Source organism: Rhincodon typus, unplaced genomic scaffold (genome assembly GCF_021869965.1).
Source record: "Rhincodon typus isolate 14 unplaced genomic scaffold, sRhiTyp1.1 hic_rhity00001945, whole genome shotgun sequence".
Classification (NCBI taxonomy): Eukaryota; Metazoa; Chordata; class Chondrichthyes; order Orectolobiformes; family Rhincodontidae; genus Rhincodon; species Rhincodon typus.
In genome coordinates, this window is record NW_025967583.1 from 1 (window position 1) to 23,771 (window position 23,771).

General features: G+C 40.2%; 1 protein-coding gene across 1 annotated transcript; it reads right to left on the reverse strand.

Annotated features, from left to right (window-relative positions):
* Positions 1–5,801: 5,801 nt before the first annotated feature.
* On the reverse strand, positions 5,802–23,174 carry LOC125481387 (the record flags this gene model as incomplete). Its single annotated transcript, XM_048592866.1, has 5 exons — positions 5,802–5,890; positions 9,596–9,634; positions 13,553–14,209; positions 21,721–22,029; positions 22,899–23,174. Coding segments are annotated over 5 exons (1,370 nt in total), but the record flags the coding sequence as incomplete, so codon positions are not given.
* Between the last annotated feature and the right edge of the window lie 597 nt (positions 23,175–23,771).

Below are 23,771 nucleotides of genomic sequence, written 5' to 3' on the forward strand. Positions count from 1 at the left end.
GTGAAAGTCAAAGGGCACTAATCCTTATGGTGTAAAGGGGGCCTTCAGTAAGTCAGGGAGTTGGTGCCACAATCAGTAAAGGGGATTGTCTGATTCCAGTCCAGGGCTTTGGCCATGGTCAGTCACTTGGGGTCAGGAGTTTAGATTGGGGTTAATCAGAAGCCAGTTCATGGAGTCCTGGGGAAAGTGGGTAACTCAAGATTGGGATGGGTTTCATTGCATTGGATCAGCGAGGGAGTGAATACAGTGATTGGGGTAATTCTATATTAAAGATTGGGACCTCATAGGTCGTGGTCACTTGTAAGATATCTCACAGGTCCTGACTGCTCTGGCCCTTACGTCGGGAGGACCATTAAAGGCAGGTGAATTTACAATGCCATGGGCTGTAGGGGTAAAGTGAGAATGTCAGTGGTAATATGAAGGAGCTCAACTGAAATGGGGAGGCTGTAAGGTCATAGAGGCTACAGGGACAGCACCACACAAGGGAATGTGAAGGATGGGAGTGTGGGGAATGACAGTCTTTTATCTTGGGTGGAACCTGCAACTCACTGACAAGAACACTTAAGGTGGAACCTTGCGATGTTAGATCAAAAGTCAACTGCACAATAACTGCTCAAAATGACAGACACCTTATGCAAGTGGGCAGGGTAAATTACTAGTTTTATTTTAACTGACTGAGTAAAATCCTTGGGAATTGCAGTCCCCACTAGCAGCAACTCATTTAGCTTCAATTTGGACTTAATTGGCAGGACATACATTGTCAAGAATGCACGGCCCATGTCGTAGCTTCAAGCATCATATCACACGCACCAATTCTGTCCTTGTTATGTCTACAAAGCAACTACAATCAAACAAAGCACTTCAAAGTGGAACTTGAAGATTCCATTCCACAAATACTCTCCATAGCAAGCACTGGAAAACAATATTTTGCAACTACCACATTCTCCCACTGAAATCTAAGTATGCAAGAACATGGTCTGCAGTGTAGAAGGGAACGTTTACTTTAGAGGGGAGTTAATCATGGCTTACCGGCAGAATTCTATTCCAAATGTAGCATTAAAATTTTGGCTATGCAAAGTACAATTGGACAATGTCATGTTCCACAGAGTGCCTTACATTGGCATGAGAAGGCCTCCTTGTGAAGCCTCCTTACTGTGTAACGTGAGGCTTTACTGCGATAGGTATAAGGGTTGAGGAATCTTTTCAATAAACTGATGGTTTTGTTCTAGCATTCCCCATAGATTATCTGTTCGTGGATCTCATATGAAGGATTCCTGATAAGGAAGGCTATCTGAAGCGAAGGAGTCAGAAGTTTGTGAGAGATGAGTAATGCTAGGCCATGACAAATTCTTTCATCCTTGGGATATTGATACAGAGATAATAGGCGCAGGGACAGCCTTTCAGTCCTTTTAGTATTCCCTGCTTTTTATTATAATTATTACTGATCATCCCATTCAACAGCCTTTTCTTGCTTTTTCTCCACATCCTTATATACCTTTAGCCCCAAATGCTATACTGAACTTCTTGAAATCACACAATGTTTTGGCCTTGATGCTTTCTGTGATAGCAAATTCCATAGGCTCACCACTGTCTAGGTGAGGAAATTTCTCCTCATCTTAGCCTTAAATGGTTTAGCGTGAATTCTTAGACTTGGACTCCTGGTTCTTGGTCTCCACTGCCATTGGGAACTTCCTTCGTACTTCTCCCCCATCTAGTCCTGTTACAATTTTATCGTTTTCTGTGAGATCGCCCTTCATTCTTCTGAATTCCAGCAAATATATTCCTGATTCAACCTCTTCCTTATATGTCAGTCCTGCCATGCCAGGAATCAACTTGGGAAACCTTCACTGCATTCCCTCTATAGCAAGAACATCCTTCCTCAGATAAGGAGACCGAAACTGGACACAATATTCCAGGTGTGGTCTCACCAAGGCCCTGTAAATTTCAACAAGACATCCCTGCTCATGTAGAATCATAGAATCGTAGAGTCTCTACAGTGTGGAAACAGGCCCTTCGGCCCAACAAGTCCACACTGAATCTCAGAGCATCCCACCCAGACCCATCCCCTATAACCCACCTAATCTACACATCCCTAAACACTACGGGCAATTTAGCATGGCCAATCCACCTAACTTGCACATCTTTCGACTGTGGGAGGAAACCTGAGCACCCGGAGGAAACCCACGCAGACACGGGGAGAATGTGCAAACTCCACACAGACAGTCGCACGAGGCTGGAATCGAACCCTGGTCCCTGGCGCTGTGAGGCAGCAGTGCTAACCACTGTGCCGCCCACTTGAATCCTCTCGCTATGATGGCCAGCAGACTATTTGCCTTCTTTACTGCCTGCTGGATGTGCATGCTTATCTACTGCAACTGGTGCACATGGACTCTTGCACATTCCCCCTCTCAATTTATAGCCATATCTTAAAAAGTTTGTTCATGTCTCACAAGATTTGATTTAACCAGGTTCAAAAGTGAAAAAGGAACAACAGTCATGATCCTGCAATTAGTCATGTTGTACGAACTGGTAAAGCTAGCATCTAGCACCAAAAATGACTTCAGAAACTACTTCATGACATATAATGGTGGTGGTAGAGAAAAGCAACTGAACTTTGCTATTGTTAGAAAAGAATACACAATGCAAGCAAAGAACTGTCAAGTCTTCCCTAGTGAGGCAGCGAACACCTAACATGAAGTGCTGATGCAGAGCTTGACTGTAAAGGAGAAAGCAGCACATAGTAGGAAGGCATCCATCGGGAGGGAGCTTAAAGATTTGCAAGTGAAGGAGGAAATCAGAGAGTCAGTGGAGAGCCAGTTAAGATGAATACAACTATGACAGACACTGTGGAAGACTGGCAGAACTCAGCGGCAGACTTGATTAAGAAAACAGGTGACGCAATATCTACAAGATAATCAGGGAGGATAAAAGCTCAGAGAGAAACTTGGTGATAGAATGAAAATATAGAAATTACAGTTAGGGAAAGGAAGAAACTGTTGAAGAGGTAAAAACAGTCAGACCTCAAAGAAGACAAAGAACAGCATTAGAAGGGAACAGCAAAGTAGAGAAAGTGATTGCTGGAGAAGGATTTCTGGCTAGTGAATGTCTAGATACCAAATATCAATGACCAATATGATATTCTTGCTACCAAAGGGAACAGAAAGAAAAAAAAGCTTCAGAAAACTAGTTACTGGAAGTAGGTTAACACAGGATGAGAGAAATATATGTCCAAAGAAGATTACAGGCTGAGCAACCTCAGTGTAAGAAGATAAAATTTTTCCACACTGTAGGGATTCTATGATTCTAAAATCAAAGAGAGGTAGGGTCTATATTTAATTGACTGATGAATAAATTAAACAATGACCAAAGTGAGAAGAGGAAGCTACAAATGGTGGAATAACAGCTAGTATAGTAAAAGAAATCAAAACAGGTTTGAAAAATGGCAAAATAGTGTCTAGAACCATAGAAACATTACTGTACAGAATTCCCTTGCTTTGTTTACCCTGGCCAAATGCTTAATCTAGATTGAATTCCATTTACCACTTCTCCACCCATTCATCGAAACCACTGACATCATCCCGCAGTCAACATGCGTCCTTTTCACAATCAACTATCTGGCTGATATATGTGCAATGTACTAATTTCCCAATCGTGCCTTCAACACGTAAGTCTAAAGCCTAAATATAGATCACATCAGCAAGTTGCCAACACTGAACCATGTGAAACATCAGTGAAAACCACTTTCCATTACAAAAACATCGCTTTGTTCCGTCACTGAACCAACTTTGAATCCAACGTACCGCATTCCCTTGTATTCATGGGTTTTAATTTTTTGGACCAATCTATCATTTGGGACCTTGTGAAATTATTTACTTAACCCATGTAGCTATCATCTTCTGCACTATCCTCAACAATCCTCCCTGTTACTTTCTGAAATAAATGCAATAGCAAGGCGTGATCTTTCCTTAACAAAACCATGCTATATATACCTGGTTAATCTATGCATTTCCAAGTAACAGTTAATTGCAACTCCCATGATTTGGACAAGAATTTAGGAGACATGGTTAGTAAGTTTGGGATGACACCAAAATTGGTGGTATCAACGATAATGAAGAATGTTATATAAGATTATAAAGAGATCTTGATCAATTGGGCCAATGGGCTGAGGAGTGGCAGATGGAGTTAATTTGGATAAATGCAAGATATTACATTTCAGTAAAACAAACAAGAGCAGGGCCATGGGTATTGTTATTGAACAGACAGACCTAGGGCTTCAGGTACATCGTTCTTTGAAAGATGTGTTAAAGGTAGACAGAGTGGTTGAGAAAACATTTAACATGCTTGCCTTCATTGCTCAGACCATTGAGTATAGGAGATGTGATGTCATACAGGATGTTGGTGAGGCCACTTTTGTAGTACTGTGTACAATTCTGCTCACCCTGCTATAGGAAGGATATTATTAAATTGGAGAGGGTTCAGAAAAAAATTACAAGGTTGTTGGAGGGTTTGAGTTATGAGGAGAGGTTGGATAGGCTGGGACGTTTTTCCACTGGAGCATAGGAGGTTGAGAGGCGACCTTATAAGAGGTTTAGAAAGTCATGAAGGGCATAGATAAGGTGAATAGCAGAAGTATTATCCTTAGAGCAGGGAAATTCAAAACTAGGTGGCATATTTTTAAGGTGAGAGGAGAAAGAAGGGACCTGAGGAGCAACTTTTTCACATAGAGGTTGGTTCGTACATGGTATAAACTGCCAGAGGAAGTGGTAGATGCAGGTACAGTTACAACATTTAAAAGACATTTGGACACGTAAATGAATAGGAAAGATTTAGAGGGATACGGGCCAAACACAGGCCAAATGGGACTAGTTTAGTTTAGGAAACTTGGTCGGTATGGACAAGTTGCTCCAAAAGGTCTGTTGTTGTATGACTCTATGACTCCGAGTCCTGCGTTGCCTCATAGTTTTCCTATTATCTTATGTACCTGAAGTTAGATTTCTTACCCCTTCCATACTGTCTGTTCTATTACTTGTTCTGGAAACTTTAATAACCTCTGCTGAACACCACCCCCACCAACATTTAACTATTTTGAAGTCCTGTGACCACCCTATTTAGCCATTCCACAAGGACCTATTAGTTGCAGAGCAGGCAATCCCAAAACTGTTGCTGGAAAAGCTCAGCAGGTCTAGCAGCATCTATGAAGGAAAAAACAGAGTTAACGTTTCGGGTCCGGTTACCCTTCCTCAGAAGTCACCGGACTCGAAACATTAACTCTGTTTTTTCCTTCACAGATGCTACCAGACCCGCTGAGCTTTTCCAGCAACTTTGTTTTTGTTCCTGATTTATAGCATCCACAGTTCTTTCGGTTTTTAATCCCAAAACTGTATTTGGATGTATAAAAAATTCTGATAGCAGGCCTGTCTGCAATGTTGTGGCTGTTAGGCAAGATGCAGCTGATCAAATGCCTAAATCATGCACTGTTTATAAAGCACATGCCACGTCTGCATTAAATAGCATATAATGAAGCTGCAAGACTATGTTCTATTGTACTGCAGCATTGCTATAAATGTTCATATGGTGGTGCTGTGTTTGTTTCCTTGCAGTAGCAATACAAAATCAAATCAAATCAGCATAAGGACCTGTTTAAGAGGAACCAAATTTAAATGGGCCTTTCACTGTTAAACAGACTTTCTCTTTCGCTTCTTCTACATTCTACAAGTGAAAGAACCATGTTCTATTAGCGTGGTCATAACTACCTAGTTCCCAAACTTGACCATCAAAAATTTATAAAAGGGTCTTCTTACCATTGAGTCATCATCATTCTTCAAGTCTGCTGGCTCCATTGTTTGCTCTTTTGTCTCCTGTGTAGCAGTAAGTGCAGGCAGGCCTGTTGCTAAAAGATATAACAATTTGTCAGCCTGACTTTCACGTCATAATATATAATGGTTAGGTTTCTTTCAGTTTCGGGAATGTTAGTGCACTGCTTAAACAAACATGTAAACAAACACGATTCTGCTTGCAAAAACGAAATTGAATTGAACAGACTCCACAATCAGTTATTATCAAATCATAAGCTAACAAATTATGTTCCCACAAAACTAATCCTAAAACAAGACTGCACCTTAAAGAGATTTTTCTTCTGAAAGTGGCTAGACTGAGAAAGAATAAAGCAGAATGGACTACCCCATGAAGTTATGCTGACAAAACATTCAGGTTGGATAAACACAGAAACACAGAAATCAAGGATAGTAGCACATTCAGCCCTTCCAGCTTGCTCCACCAATCATCAAGATTATGGCTGGTCATATAATTCAAAGACTATCCCCACATTTCCCCCATATCCTTTGATCCCTTTAGCCCCAAGTGCTATATCCAACTTCTTCTTGAAATCAGAAAATGTTTTGGCCTTGGTTGCTTTCCGTGGTAGCAAATTCCATAGACTGACCATTCTCTGGGTAAAGAAATTTCCCTTCATCTCAGTCTTAAATGGTTTATTCCAAATCCTTAAACTGAGAGCCCTGGTTCTGGGACTCCCCGGCTATTGGGAACATCATTCTTGCATCTACCCTGTATAGTCCAGTTTCAATTTTATAAGTTTCTATGAGATTCCCCTTCATTCTTCTGAACTCCAGTGAATATATTCCTAACCAATTCAACCTCACCTCATATGTCAGTCCTGCCATCCCAGGGATCAACTTGGTAAACCTTTGCTGCACTCCTATAGCAAGAACATCCTTCCTTGGGTAAGGAGACCAAAACTGCACACAATATTCCAGGTGTGGTCTCACCAAGGCCCTGTATCATTTCAGCAAGACATTTCTCCTCCTGTACTTGAATCCTCTTGCTATGAAGGCCAACACACCATTGGCCTTCTTTACTGCCTGCTGCACCTGCACAGTTACCTTCAGTGACTGGTGAACAAGAACACCAGGTCTCACTGCACATTCCCTCTGTCTCAACTTATGGCCATTGAGATAATAATCTGCCTTCCTGTCTTTGCTATCAAAGTGGATAATCTCTCATTTATCTACATAATACTTCATCTGCCATGCAATTGCCCACTGACTCACCTTGTCCAAATCACACTGAAGCATTTCTGCATCCTCCTCACAGATTGCCCTCCTACTCAGGTTTCTGTCATTTGTAAATCTGAACATACTACTTTTAGTTCCCTCATCTAAATCATTAACGGACTCCAGCATTATCTCTACTACTGACGTCAGGCTTACTGGTCTATAGTTCCGGTTTTCTCTCTGCATCCCTTTTTAAATAGAGGAGTTACATTAGCTACTCTCCAATCAGTTGGAATTGTTCCAGAGCCTACAGAATGTTGAAAGGTGACCATCAGTACATCAACTATTTCTAGGCACAATTCCTGGGAGCTAATGCTATGTCTAATTTCCTTCGTAAGCTATGGTTTTGCCACCTTTCCCTTTTTAGTTTTATGCCAGACAGTAATCAAGAATTCTTGAAGTTCACCCATGTGCTCTTTGAAAGTTGCTATCTCCTTTCCACTGTCATCCCTTTAAGTAATGTTCCTCAATCTATTTTAGCCAACTCACACCTCATACCATCATAGTTTCTTTTATTTAGAATCAGGACTTTAATCTCAGAATGAACTATGTCATTCACCATCTTGATTCTGTAATATTATGGGGCCTTGCGCAACTACATTGTTGATTATTCCTTTCTCATTTCACAATACCGAGTCTAGGATGGTCTGTTCTGTGTTGGTTCCTCAATGTATTGGTCCAGAAAACTATTGCATATACAGGAATTCCTCCTCTAGATTATTGTTACTAAATTGATTTGCCCAATCTAATGCAGATTAAAGTCACACATAATTACAGATGTTCCTTTGTTGCATGTATCTCTAATTTCCTGATTAATGCCAAACATTACCCTACAGTTTGGGAGTCTATATACAATCTCCACTAATACCTTTTACCCATTGGTGTTTCTCAGCTCTACCTGTACAGATTCCATATCATCAGAGTGAATATCCTTCTTTACTACTGCGTTAATGTCATCCTTAACCAGCAATGCAACTATACTGTCTTTTCCTTTTTGTCTGTCCTTCCTAAATACTAGATATTCAGTTCCCATCTCTGGTCACTCAGCAGCCATGCCATCATAATGCAGAGTATATCATATCTGTTTTTATCTATTTGCATGATCAATTCATCCACTTTATTGCAAATGCTCTATGCATTAAGGCACAAATTTTACGGTGTCCCTTTTTAACTTTTATTGTTCCATTCCCATTATTTTTCACTGTGGTACTGTTTGATCCTGGCCCTTGATTTCTCCGCCCATCACTTTTCTTATTCCCTTTCTGCCTTTTGTTCTTGTCCTTTATTCCCCTTGCTCTGACTCCTTGTATAGGTTCCCATCTCCCTGCAGTTTTAGTTCAAAATCTTCCCAACGACACAAGCAAATACTCCCTCTAGGAGATCAAGCCTGATCCTGCCCAGGTGTAACCCATTCAGTTTGTATCATCTCACCTCCCCCAGAACCGGTCCGAATGTCCTAGGAATCTGAAATCCTCCTCTTTGTGCCATTTTTTCAGCGATATACTCATCTGATTTATCTTGTTATTTCTATTCTGACCAGCACACAGCGCTGGTAGTAATCCTCAGATCACTACTTTTGAGTTCCTGCCTTTTAACTTACTTCCTAACTCCCTAAATTCTGCTTTTAGGACCACAACCTTTTTTTCTTTTACCCTATGTTATTGTTACCAATGTGTACCATGTTCTACAGCTACTCTGAGACATCCTTGACCCTAGTACCAGGAAGGCAACATACCATCCAGGAGTCTTGTTTGTACCCACAGAAACGCCTGTCTATCTCCCTTACTGCAGTATCCCCACAGTTTTTACTCTTCCTCTGTGCAGCAGAGCCAGCACCAGCGCAAAGAATTTGGCTGTTGTTGCTTTACTGAGAGGCCATTCCCCTCAACAGTATCCAAAACGGATATCTGTTGCACATATTGTGCATGTTATTCATCACGTACTATGATACCAGACCTGCCGAGTTTCTCCAGCATTTTATGTGTTTGTTTCAGATTTCCAGTATTCCTAGTATTTTGCTTTTATAGACACATAGGTTGCTGACAGGATTTTGACAAAGTGGAGAGGAGTTTCTCCTTGAAGGACAGCCTCAGATTCGGGGACACAGTTAATCTTAGAATATTCTGAAGGTGGAGATGGATAGATTGTTAACTAGAAAAGGGACTTAAAGATTGTCAGAAGTAGGTGGAATTGAGACCACAATCAAATCAGCTATAACCTTTCTGAAAGACAATGCAGGTTTAAATCTTCTTTTCCTCATTTGTTAGTACAATGTGGGACTTCCTGCCACTTGGGGTCAAAGATCTGCAGGTCAAGAACTGACTTGTTCAGTCACATGAAGATCCACAGAGGAACTCATGACCCTGACTAGCTATCATCCTTGAACTGAGAGACAGTATGCGATGACGATACTTAATGTGCCATGATTTGTCACCAGTGCATAATTTTTGGCAGAGACAATAAAACTGAATGAGCACATTAATATAATGTTGTGCTAAGAATCATCAGTACAGCCAACTACTTACTGTTTGTTGACATTTCTCCTTTTGTCTGTATTGGCGTTCCTATCAAATATTGAAACAAAAAGATTAGAGCTTTTTCATAGTTATGGGTTGCCCGAAAGTGCCTTCAAGTTACATTTTAGTACTTTTGAATTTATTGATAATAGCAAAGTAAGCAAGTTGGCCTTTTAGCACGTAGAGTAGTCTGGCCAATTCTAAACATTGCTCAATATCATTCAGTCACAATCATTCAGTCTGTATGACACTGCGGTAGAGTGAGACAAAGACTAAGTGAATTACTGACTATACTGTTCAAAAATTTAAAATTTAACAAAAAAGTTAAAATTTAGTTCAAAAAGTGGAAACTCGATGCAAAACTGGGACGGTGGCGCTTTATTTGAGGTTTACTGCAAGAAACTAAATCAAGAAGTCAGTGGGAGACGATAAAAGACATGAATTGAAAGGCCAACTCACAGGAAGACCAGTGGGAGCGTGTGGTCACAAACCACACTGTGACATGAATGGAGGGAAATAAACTGATTAAATATTAGATTCATACTGGAATTTCTAAAATCTTTTTAGTTTATAAATAAGAAATATTATTACAATGAAGTATAAAGAGCAGGGAATCTTGAGTAATTCGTTTATAAGTTAAAGTAAATACGATAGAGACAGCAGGGTGGGTAATATGTAGCTGCTGCAACATGTGGAAGCTGATGGACACCAAAGTGATCCAGAGCAATCAGATCTGGAAAAAGGTTGGCAGTTCACAGAACATTGCATGAGTCAAGAAACTGGAGTCTCAGCTGCAGGCATTGCGTCAGGGAAGGGGAAAGTCACCAAGACAATTTGCTTCAGAGGGCGGTCATATGCTTCAGGTTAGGTAATTCCAAATTGGTCTAATGATCACGGACAGATGGCTGTGACTGCACGCAAGGCAGGTATGAAGACCATGAGTGTTAAAATTCAGGAGACTTGGTCCTGGCAATTCTCCAATAGTTACAAGTTTCTTGCAAACTGATAATCTAGACAGCAGGAACAAACTAACCTTGGCATCTTGGTGCAGGGTGACATTCAAATGAGAGGAGGAAATAGGAATTTGGTTGTGGTAGGGTGCAGTATACTAAAGGGATAGACACTGTTCTCTGCCGCCATCAGCAAGAGGTTTGAAGTCTGTTTTGCCTGCCTGATGCCGAGATTAAAGGACATTGTCTCAGACTAACAAAGAAATTGGGAAGAGGGAAGGCAAGTTCCAGGAGCCCTCATCCACGCTGGAACCAACAACATTGGTAAGACTGGAAAGGACGCTTTGCTGGAAGATTTTAAACAGTTAGGAGCTAAATCAATTCTGGATTACTATCTGAGCCATGGGTAAACTGGCATAAGATGAATAAAGTAATGGAGTTATGCTGAGGTTGTACAAGATGTTGGTGAGGCCTCTTCTGGTCGCCAAGTTATAGGGAGGATATTATTAAGTTGGAGAGGGTTCCGAATGGATTTACCAGGATGTTGCCAGGACTGGAGGGTTTGAGTTATAAGGAGAGGCTGGGTAGCTGGGACTTTTTTCACTGGAGAGTAGGAGATTGAGGGGTGACCTTTATAGAGGTTTATAAAATCATGAGGGGTATAGATAAGGTGAATGACAGGTGTCTTTTCCCTAGGGTGGGGGATTTCAAGACTAGAAGGCATTTTTTTAAGGTGAGAGGAGAAAGATTTAAAAAGGACATGATGGATTTTTTTTTAAAACACATAGTGGTTTGCATGTGGAATGAACTTCCAGAGGAAGTGGTGGATACGGGTACAGTTACAATGTTTAAAAGATATTTAGATAAGTACATGAGTAAGAAATCTTTGGAGGAATATGGGCTAAGAACAGGCAGATGGGACTAGTTGATTATGGTTGGCATGGACAGATTAGACTGAAGGGTCTGTTTCTGTGCTGAATGACTCTGTAATTCTAAATGTATGGCTCAAAGATTAATGTGGGTGGAATGGACTTCACTTCATGGAGCACTGGCACTAGTACTGGGGTAAAAAGGAGCTGTTCTGGTGGGATGGGCTTCACTTGTACCACTCTGAGACTAGCGGGAAAAATTGTATAAATACAAAATTAATTACTCTTTCTTTGAATGTGTGTACTATTTGGAACAAAATACATGCATTAATGACACAAATACAGGTTTCAGAGACATGGTTACAAAATCGCAGTAGGAAACTAAATATTCAGGGGTTATGATAAGGTTCAAAAGGACATTCAAGAACGGTGGGAGAGTAGCACTGTTGGTGCAGGATAGAATAAATACGATTGGAAAAAATTGAGTAAATCCATATGAATAGAGATAAGAAATAAAAAGGGAAATAAAACATCGATAGCAATAGTCAACAGGTCCCTTACCAGTCACTATCCAGTGAGATAGCGAATAAATCAGGAGATAATGAAGTGATATAATAAAGGCAATACATTGATCCTGGGCGATGTTAATCTCCATGTGGATTGGAACAGTTCGATTGGTCGAGGAGGCAATGAGGAAGAATTCATAAGAGTGCATTCAGGACAGTTTCCTAAAACAATGTGGTGGATCTAACCAAGGATTATGCTCTTTTGGATCTGGTCTTTTGTACTGATGTAGATTTAATAAATGATGTCAGAGTAAAAGGTCCCCCCAGAAACAATGACTAAAATAAGGTAGAATTTAGCATTCTGTTTGGGGGGAGGAACTTGTGTCAAAAACAACCATACTAAGCTTAAATGGGAGCAATTGTAAAGGAATGAGGGCAGAGCTGGCTGGATGGGAATTGGAAAGGAGTTTAGCAGCAAATACAGTTGAGGAACAATGATATGCTTTTAAGAAACTAGTCTTGGCTCATTGTAAATACATATTCCACTGAGGAAGGAGGATTCTAGGAAGGTGCCAAGTTAATCAGGTTTAACAAAGGTAGTTAAGGTTAGCATGAAATTGAAAGAAAAATCAGAAAATGTGGCTAAGATTAGTGGTGAGCCAGAGGATTGGGAAAGTTCTAAAAATCCAACAAAGAAAAATCAAAAAACGACAGAAAATAAGCTTTAAGGGTAAACTTATAAGTAATATCAAGATGGACAGAATAAGCTTCTTTAAATATATAAAAAGGAAGAGAGAAGGAGGCTGCGGAAATAATAATGGGGAACCAGGATTAATTCATTAGCGAGCTGTTTTTTTAAAAAAAATATTTTATTCAGTTTGTTAAAACATAAAAGAGATCTGATAATTGAACATTTGTACCTTACCTGTAAGGACTAGCATGAAGTTGTCATAGTCACCGGACTATAAGGCTACTGTCTCATTAGAGGGAGAAGGCTGGTGATTGTTTAACCTGAGGGACATCATGCCTCAGGCGAAGGGAGAGGTCGAGAAGGAAAGTCCTTCATTGTAACTTCAACCAGTGCAGGAGTTAAAGCCATGCTGTTGGCTCTGCATTGCAAACCAGCTGTCCAGCCAAGTGAGTTAACTAACTCCTTACTAAAGTACTAGCATTATACTAAAGTACATACAAGATAAAATGAATGGTATAAATGTGAATTTATAGTTTACTCATGCTTGGAATCCTGTATCTAGAAACCCATATTATGAACATGTACATTTGGCAGGTTAGTAACAGGCTCAGGATTATGAATAGAACTCCACTCCTAATTGACAGTTATTACAATTATGGAATACTTTAGCATGAAGGGCTACCTCAGTTCAAAAACAGAAAATTTAAAAAGTAAATAAGCATTTGCAAATGAAGAATAAAAAATGATAAAGTGATGTCAAAAAGCAGAGAAATAAGATTAGATAAAGTTGAAAAGGGTTTGAATGGGATGAATGGTCTTTTCCATTGTAATCTATGGTCAATGGAACCATTTGGTAATAGGTGACCAACATATATTTACTGAATACTTCAAAAAAGACTACTTCTATACAATTATAAAAACTATTATTTTCCGTTCCATTTGTACTGTACCTTGTTGGAAAAATGACAACAGCAACTGCATGACATCGGCTACAGGTTTGCCCAGATAACCAGCCAGTTGATGGTGATCCTCCCAGAGTTTTTCAACAGGACAATTTTTAAGCTCCTTTAATGATTTACGATCTGCTCCTAGGCTTACAAGGACTTCTGTGATTCTGTCCCACTCAATGGCAAATTCAGGTTCTTCAATTCCGGTGTTCAGAGTTTCAAACAGAAGCTTGTTTCGAAAGTTCCAAAGACGCAATACAGATGCACTTTTGCTGTGATCATTTGCCAATGGTTCAGCGTCCCATCCACCGCGTGGTGCAGGAAGGATCTTTAGGTGTCTAATAAGTGATGCCAGTAACGTGATGTCGAATCTCTTGGAGTCGGGCTGTTCATTGTTAGGTGGGTAAAGTAAGCTCCATTCACCGGAGTTAAGCACAGACCGAGATGAACCCTTGTGATAAGGCTCCAGAATGCGTTTATTTTTCAGTAATTCCCTCTTCAGTATCTGAGGTGGTACAGCCCGATCAAATATCTGCAAAAGGACCTCAGTTCCCTTTATTATTAGTAGATGAAGGAGACGGTAAAATAAGGAATAATCCATGTTCTGAGAAAGAGGATCCGCAGGCAATATAGTTCCAAAATTAGGGACATGGCCTTTGTCTAAATATCAGGAAGCATCACATTAGTGGAAGAATAATCAGCTTATCGTTATTTTATATCATACATGTAAGTAACATAGTTATAACTTTATGATTCCACAAAGGTCATATACAAAAGAAAGTTAACGAAGAAATCTTTCATTTTCAGTTAATCTCTACCTTTGAATACACAAGTAGAATACAAAATGTATCTATGGAAACTAAGCCAACTTTCAGCAAAACTAGTACATTGTTTATTTATTTACTCCTGTTAATTCCGCTTATAACCTACAGTAAGTTCAGATCAACAGACTAAAAACCCTTTCAATTACACTGATCGCGTTAAATGTGCTAGCTGTTCCATGATCAATATAGCGTAGAAGGTTTAGCCAACAACAGAGACTTGAAATGAATCTGGGAATTGCTTCCAGTTTGAATGACAGCAGTGTCCAATCGTTTCTGAATACAGTCTTACGTCTTCAACCTGTCTCCACTTGCATACCTTACTCTGCATCACACACTACCTCCAGCATCCACAGTATTTTGCAAGACTGCTGTTGTTATCTTCTGAGTAAATATAGAAAGAGGGCTTGCTGAAAAGCTGTCAGTGTGAGTAATGTATGTTTCATCACAGGAAACAAACTCATCCAAAGGTCACTTTCATGTTAAGTCATTCCTACTTGTTAAAAGGCCTGAAGTCTGCTACTGCAATTCTTTGCTTCAACTGTTGCTGCTCTCTGATTTAATCCAGACAGCCATTCTCTCATGGGTCCATGATGCTGGTACCAAACTACTGTCAGGGTCAGGGTCAGGAAGGGTCTCATGAGCTAATGCAAGTCCAACCTCTCTCCTCAGCCCTCCTCCAACCTGGAAATGTACCCTAGTCAAAAAGGTGGGGAATGGCAGAAAGTCTAGGTCATTCTGTTCATGGAAACAGAAACACATTTTCCTATTTTGAGAGTTCTAATTTGACAATCCTTGACTGTAGATAATGAGCTTTTGTAAGAGTACTTTATTAAAGCCTTTAACAAGGTTCCACATGGTAGTCTAATCTCCTTTAGGGAAGGAAACTGCAGTCCTCACCTGGTCTGGCCTACAAGTGACTCCAGACCCACTGCTATGTGGTTAACTCTTAACTGCCCTCTGGGCAATTACAGATGAGCAATAAATGCTGGCCTAGGGAGTGACCCCTCATCCCCTGAATGAATAAAATAAAGATTCAGGGTGAGCTCGCTAACTGGATACAAAGTTGACTTAACACCAGGAGACAGAGAGTGATGGTGGAGGATTGTTTCTTGGACTGGAGGCCTGTGACCAGCAGTGTTTCACAGGGATCGGTGCTGGGCCCTCTTCTGTTTGTCATTTATACATGATTTAGATGACAATAGAGAAAGCATGATTACTAAGTTTGCAGTGACATCAAAAATGGTGGTGTAGTGGACAATAAAGGAGGTTATCTAAGATTACAGAGGGATCTTGATCGATTTGGTCAATAAACTGAAGAGTGGCAGATGAGCTTAATTTGGATAAATGCAAGGTATTGCATTGTGGTAAAACAAACAAGGGCAGGGTTTATACGAATAAAAGTAGGGCCTTGGGTTCTGTAGTAGAACTGAGGGACCTAGGGGTGCAGGTACATAATTCTTTGAAATTTGCAACACAGGCAGACAAGGTGGTTAAGAAAGTGTTTAGCATGCTTGCTTTCATTTTTCGGACCTTTGAATAAATGAGTTGGGATGTTTTGTTGAGTCTGTACAAGACATTAGTGAAACCTCCTCTGGAGTACTATGTCCAGTTCTGATTGCCAGTTATAGGAAGGGTATCATTAAATTGGAGAGAGTTCAGAAGAGATTTACCAGGATGTTGCCAGGAATGGAAGGTTTAAGTTATAAAGAGAGTCTGGATAGACTGGGATTGTTTTCCCTGGAGTGTAGGAGTTGAAGGGTGACCTTATAGAGGTTTATAAAATCATGGGGGTATTGATAAGGTGAATGGCAGGTGCCTTTTCCCATGGGTGGCAGATTTCAAAACTAACAGGTATATTTTTAAGGTGAGAAGAGAAAGATTTAAAACGACGAGGGGCATTTTTGTTTCAAAACACAGAGAATGGTTTGTATGTGGAATGAATTTCCAGAGGTGATGGATGGGAGTACAGTTACAACGTTTAAAAGACATTTAGGTAAGTACATGGATAAGAAATGTTTGGAGGGATATGGGCCAAGCACAGGAGGGACTACTTTAGTTTGGGATTATTATTGGCATGGACTGGTTGGACCGAAGGGTCTGTTTTGGTGCTGTATGACTCTAAGAGATAAATTGGATAGGTGGAGTGACATAACTGGTGAAATCTTACCCCTCCGTTTCAATTTGAGATCACTCAACAGCCTCATTATGAATACACCACACCTCTATGGCACTGTGCTTACCAGCAGCAGAAGTATATGCTTCTGCCAGGACCTCCTGGGATTGGTCTTGCCTGTGCCAAATTTAATGCCCAGTTTGTGCACCAGGTCAATTGCTGCCAGCAATGAGGAGTCCTTCACAGTACATGTAGTGTGAGGAAAATAAAAAAGAAAAGCTTCAAAGGACATAGGTGGATTGGGAGAAACATCATTGGAAATAAAAACTCATATTTGTAAACGTATTGCTACTTTACATCATCACCGGTCTTATCAGCAGTGACTGCAGCTGCTAGAATCAAGTTAAAACGGCCCCCCATCCTTTGTGTCACACCATGTTAAAACCCTAAGGGTCAGCATGCTAAACCACACTTTTCTTAAAAGTCCAGTACAGCATAACATCTTGTTATTATTCAATGTGAGAGTATTACATGCTGGAAAGCCTTCAGACTGTTGTAAACGTCATTTTTTATTGAACACCAAGAAAGGCAAAGAAAAGAACAAACAGAAAAAAAGCTTCATTTGTTTCTGGGAGTGCACAGGAATTTGCCTTTCAAGAAACAGCAAATTTTCAGTCAATGAATGATCACTGCATCCCATTCAAATCTGTTGGAAGAGGGTGTCAACTAAGTTCTGAATGGCTTATTTGTCTGAAGCCGCAGTGCTCTATCATGATGAAGGTGACGTTCCTCCAGGTCAATGTCCTCATCTTCCTCCTAGGAAAACTGCTGCTGCTCTCCCAGCTCTTCAGCGACCATCACACCCACTCCTGTCTGCGCTAATTGCACAAAGCACAGCATTCAAGGATTATCTGGCAGACTCTGTCTAAACGATACTGCAAAGCTCCCACTCCCTCCACTGTTTCCTCTAATTTTCTCATCAACTACGCAGGCCACTGAGGCCCACGTGCAACAGTGACTTCCAAAAGTGTAGCTGCACAGCTTACAGGAAACATTTTGTCCGTCTAACCTGGACCAAACCAAGTGTTGGACCTTGCCTTCACAAGGCCTAAGATCAACTCAGGCAATGTATTTCACTGTTAACTGATCCTCTGGACAATTAGGGATGGGCATTAAATGCTAACCTAGCCAGCAATGCCCTTATCCGATGAAAGAATAAAATAAATGGTTCTGGTGGAAAATTGGTCTGGATTGTAGCTAAACATGCCCTCAGTTAGGGAGTTGTGCAATGGAGTCATCCACCATGGTTGCAAATGGAAACCCTTGTGTCCCAATAACCATCTTGTAAAGTCATGAAATGAAGCACAAATCTGAGAGTCCTCAAGGATATAAGCATCATGGCAAGGTGGTGCAGATCTCCAAGATGTCGTACTGATGATCACAGATGACTTGTAAACTGAAGGAATGGAACCTTTTCCTGTTAATGAAGTTAGCAGCATTACAATGTGATAGTCACAAAGCAGCGTGTGCACATTCTATAGTTCCCTGCACCTGGGCTAGGTCAGCTACGTTGGCAAAGCATACTCTCCAAGCTTTGACCTTGTCACAAAGAAATGAGATGAAGTGTGTGATCTGGTGCAAATTGCCTTGATACAGGTGTGGGTTGAGGATTAAGAGATCTCATGCAGGTCCACAGTAGATCCTTGAAAGCAGCTAAGTTCATGAATATTTAGCACAGTTGTCACCCTAGTGACCACCACTCCTTCAGGTCACAGATCCCACTCCAGAAAATGGCATACTTCTGTGACAGTATCCCAGGACATTCTCACTCTGTGGAAGCAACACATCTCACTCATCTGGAAGAAACCGCATCATGAATGACAGACTCTGCACCTCTTGTACCTCCTCTACATCAGGAAGGGATGTTCAGCTGCGGCTTCTTCATGTGGAGGCTATTTGGCTGCTGCTGGTCCTGGGCTTCCTGGCACATTTATTCTCCCCAACCTCTCTGCACCTGACTGCTCAGTGGTCACAGCGATGATCACACTTGCTGTGGTTGGATCCGTTGGTTTTGGCTCCAAGGAACCTGCATGGGGAATTTCAAAAGCAAAGTGGGTTATTAGTAATGTGAGCAGTCGGCATTAGCATCTCATGCAAATGATGGTTAGGCATGGCCCTCCATACCATCGCAACATGGAGGGTCCTGACAAGGAGAACCACGGAATGCCTCCCCATGGATCTTGGATATAATGGATTCTGTCAGAATCTATGCAGCACAAACCAAGCTGTGCAAATACAGTAGAAGATTGTAAATTCAAAAGTGATCACAGAAACATTGTGACATCATCCAAGAAAAGCTGTATTATATATTAGCAAATACTTACGGTTCATGGTGAGAAGAAATCAGCTCCATTCCAGCGTAGAGCCCAGGAGACCTTGGATTGGCTTTGTGAATTATGGCTCACAGATGACTCTTTTAATGGTGTTCACTTCACAGAGATGACTGTGGTCAGTTATTAATGACCAATCACATGGTCCAGATTGCTTGTGACCAGAATACATATTCCACACAGTTGAACACAGCACTTGTTTCCCATATATGGTGCTACAAACACAGATGTCTTCAAAGATACCAAAGAACTTCAGATGCTGGAAATCAGAAACAAAAACAGAAATTGCAGGAGAAACTCAGTAGGTCTGGCAGTATCTGTGAACAGAAAGCAAAGCTAATGTTTTAGGTCCACTGACCCCTCTTCAGAATGAGGATCAATTCTGAAAAAAGGGTCACCGGACCCAAAATGTTAAATCTGCTTTCTCTCCACAGATGCTGCCCGACCTGCTGTGTTTTTCCAGATGGCTTCAATCTATATGGAGTAAGTACCTAATTAATGCAATTGGCCCTTAATGGGCCTGACTTTGTTCACAAATAGAGCCTGTGTCCAGAGGCCTGTTGGAGCAAGCGGCGAGCTCACTTTCATATTGGGACTTGTTGCCATCCAATTTTTCTCCAGTGTGTAGGAAAATAGGAAATTGCATAAAAACGCTGAGATAATAATAAGATGGTAATGCATGAAAATAGGCCTCTCACCAGCTAGGGTGTTATCTCACTATTCAAATCTTGGGTGGTAAATTGGGACATTTTTTCTTGATGTTGAGTATCTCATCTTTCCAATCTCATGATATTTTCACACTGTCTTGCCATTGCCCAAATTCCCAATTCATCAGATTCCATCCCCAACCTGGGGATTCTCTGCTCAGGTAAAACAACCCCTGGTCTGAATCGCTGAATCACTCCTGCCCACGCAACATCCTGCTGAATCTCTTCTGTGCCCACTCTAGTGCAATCACATCCTTCCATTAGTGTTGCAACTAGAATTGCACACAGTAATCTAGCTGCGGCCTTACTAACATTATGCACAGGCCCACCACAACCTCCTTGCTCTTGTATTCATGCCTTGCCTAATAGAGGCAAGTATCCCATATGTCTTCCTAACCACCTTATTTCTGCCTTCAAGGACTTATGGACATGCACACCAAGGTTTCTCTGATCCTCTGTACTTTCGAGTGTGCCACCATTCAACATGTTAGTCTTCCAAAAATACATCACCTCACACAGGAATAAATTACATTTGCCATTGTTCGGCCCATCTATACTATACTGTAGTCGAAGGATTTCCTCCTTGCTCTTTACCAAACCAGCAATCTTCACATTATCTGCGAACTTACTGATCATATATTCATGTCTAGATCATTAACTTATACAACAAACGGCAAAGGACGCAGCACTGAACACTGTGGTATGCCATTGGACAGAGGCTCGCAGTTACAAAAACACCCTTAGACCATCACTCTCTATTTCCTGCAGTAAACTCATTTTGGATCCTATTTGACAAATTGCCCTGTATCCTATGGGCTCAACTTCCTAGCCAGTCTCCCATACAAGACCTTATCAAAAGCTTTACTGAAGTCCATGTAGACTTCATCAACTGCACTAGCCTCATCTACACACCTTGTCACCTGTGTGAAATACTTAATCACATCTGTAGACATGATCACCCCTTTACAAAGGTGATGGCCTAGAATATTATTGCTAAGCTATTAATCCAGAGACCCAGGTGATGATCTGGGGTCCTTGGTTTAAATCCTGCCATGGAAGATGATGGAATTTGAATTCAATAAAAATCTGGAATTAAGAGTCTAACGATAACCATCAAATATTTTCGATTGTCTGAAAAAACCCATCTAATACACTGATGTCTTTTAGGGATGGAAACGTAGCTGTCTTTACCTGGTCTGGACTACATATGACTCCAGACCCACAGCAATGTGGTTGACTCTTAGCTGCCCTCTGGGCAAGTAGGGATAGGCAATAAATACTAGCCCAACCAGTAATGCCCATATCTCTAGAATGAAAAAAAAAGCAATGCTGACTATCCTGATTAATCCTTACCTCTTCAAGTAGAGATTAATTCTGTTCCTCAGAATGTTTTGTAACAGCTTTCCTACCACAGATGTTAGACTCACTGGCCTGTAGCTTCCTGGTTTATCCCAGTCTTATATTAGACAATTACTTCAAGGAAAATCAGGCAACCACTTTGGAGGTGGCTTAGAATAGATTTACTTGATTGATATCTTGAATGAACAGGCTGTTGTATGAAGATAGGCTAGACAAGCTGGGTTTGTTTCCACTGGAGTTTGGAAGTGTGAGGGGTGACTTGATTAAAGGCTTAATGGCCTTGATAAAGTGGACAGGGAAAGTATGTTTCCTCTGTGAGTCAGTCCAGAACTAGGGGGCACTGTTTAAAAATTAAGGTTTGCCCTTTCAGGACAAGAGTTGAGATTTTTTCTATCCCAGAGGGTGGAAGATTTTGAAGCTCTCTGCCTCAGGTGGTGGAGGCAGGGGCATTAAATATTTTAAAGACAGAGGTGGATAGATTCCTGTTAGACACGGAAATCAAGAATTATTGAGGGGGGTAAATTGTCATGTGAAATTCAAAATACATACAGGTCATCCATGATCTCATTGAATAGCACAGTGGACTTAAACTTGTGCTCCTATGTTTGTATGCTCATAGTTCTCGATCTAAAGCTGGCACCACTTGCTTCGGTCTGCCTGAACACAGATTAAAGAGTGTTGTGTTCATGTGTCACTTTTGACATACTGAAAATTAAAGATTAGTTGAGTGTCAGAACAAACAAAGCGTGCTGAAATTGTGATGTCTTCTTCAACTTACTGAATTTCTCAAACTCTCGGTTAAATTCATCAAACAAAGGCTTCAGTTTGGGTAGCCGATCTTGTTCTTCGCCCAGGGCAAACACGAGCTCTCCCATCTTCCAGACATCTTTGTGACTAGTCATTTGTTCCATCAGAATGTTTGGTCTTTGTTCAGATGGGGTTACAGCTAGCACCTTTATTTCTTCTTTACTTAAAGCTTTTCTTGAAAGCAGCTTTTGAGCAAAGTTGAGGAGATTTTCCATATCATAAAGTATCTGAATTATAACATTTTTGTAGCTATACAGGAAGCACAGGCTACACTGATCACCTAAAAAAGAAGAAAATAACTGTTTGTACGCAAATCAGGTTTATTAGGAAATCTCATTCAGGAGGTGAATGGCCTCCACTAGCCATTCAAAAGGAGCTTGCAGCTCATCATCAGACAATTGTTCAGAGGGAGTATGACTTTGCAACTCAGTCTCTGAAAAACTGCATCAATTTTTGCCATTGTTTGGAACAAATTGCCTGGTCTTAAACCAAACAAGAAAAATGAGATTAAAAAAAGAGGATTCCTAAAATAGAAAGGAAAAATTAGATATGGCAAAATAGACTGTTAATTCACCACTAGCCGAACTTGCATGGCTGGTATTAACCAATTACAGATCCTGAGCCAATTAGAAAACATTAGAGCAGATGAATGTTTTTAAAAACCTGCTACTTTAGGAAACTAAATGGGTTGAAATAGTGAGCACCACTAGTATCAAAGTACAAGAAAAAAATAAAGTGAAGTGATAAAAGCTGTCACAACAGAAATCTCAAAACAGATTATGTCACAATTATCACTGATATCAAGGAAACAGAAGCTAGGGAAAATTCTACAGCTGGTAACAATATTGCTTTTAATGGTAATGGTGTTTTAGAATGAAAGACTGCTGTGAAATCAGATTTAAGATTGACATGGCATTTTGCAAGAAGGAAGGCATGAACATAGGCATGACCCAGATAAAAAATAAGTCTGCAGAAATCATCCGGAAACAGGAGGAAAAGCATCCTGACCACCTGGTTTGAACCTTCATCCTGAAAGGTTTCCAAAATCCACTTACACCAAAAGTGTTATTCTATTTAAATAATTAGTTCAGTGGAGGTCTTTAAACTAAGGTCAGCTCAGCACAGGGAAAATTAAAACTCTAATCTTACCCAGTTCCAAAATATGAGTTATCCATTCCTTTAGTTCTGGGTGATTAGAAAGATTCTCATCTTTAAACGGCATTAAAAATTGTCGGATTTTAAAATTGCAATTCCACTCTAAAACATGGTTTACAATCATTTCTGCAGCAATTTCACTGTTTTTCTCCATAAATGCTTCTTTCAAATTACAACTGATTATTAGTTCAGGTATTTTTCCAGTTTCAACAATTGCACTTTCAATCAATTTTCTTTTCATAGCGATTTCATGGAACAAGCGACATTTATCTGCAAAAAGCAACAGAATTTGGTAGATTTTAATCATTCATTAAAAGTCACATTCATATTTATATATGTATACATTTGTCAAGTAGACAGTATTTGAAAACCCAACATTTTACGTTTTCGTTGGAACATACTGTGATAGATAATAATATCAACAACACCCCAACAGAGGTATCATACTGCTTCAGCATAAAGGCTAAATTTAGGATTATCATCTTGTACATCTTTATGATCTCTTTTATAAAAATTATAATCTTTAATATCTTTAAAAACTCTGTTTTTATTAAAGCATAATTTCCCCAAATTTCCCCAAATTTCCCAAAGAGTTGCAACACTCTTTGGTAAATCATAACTCATTTGATATGCATACATCTTCATCTGCATGATGGAAATTTATAAAGGGAAATATTTAATATTCTGTTTAATATGCAATGAGCAAATTTCCTGGTAATTTCTACAAATTTCCAATAATGGTATCTGTAGTAAGAGTACAGAAACAATAGCTATTTGTACCACAGTGACAGATAAGATAATTTTGCCTAGCCCTCCATACCTAAGGAAATGAAAACTACGCCTTTTACATAATAAATGATAAATAAT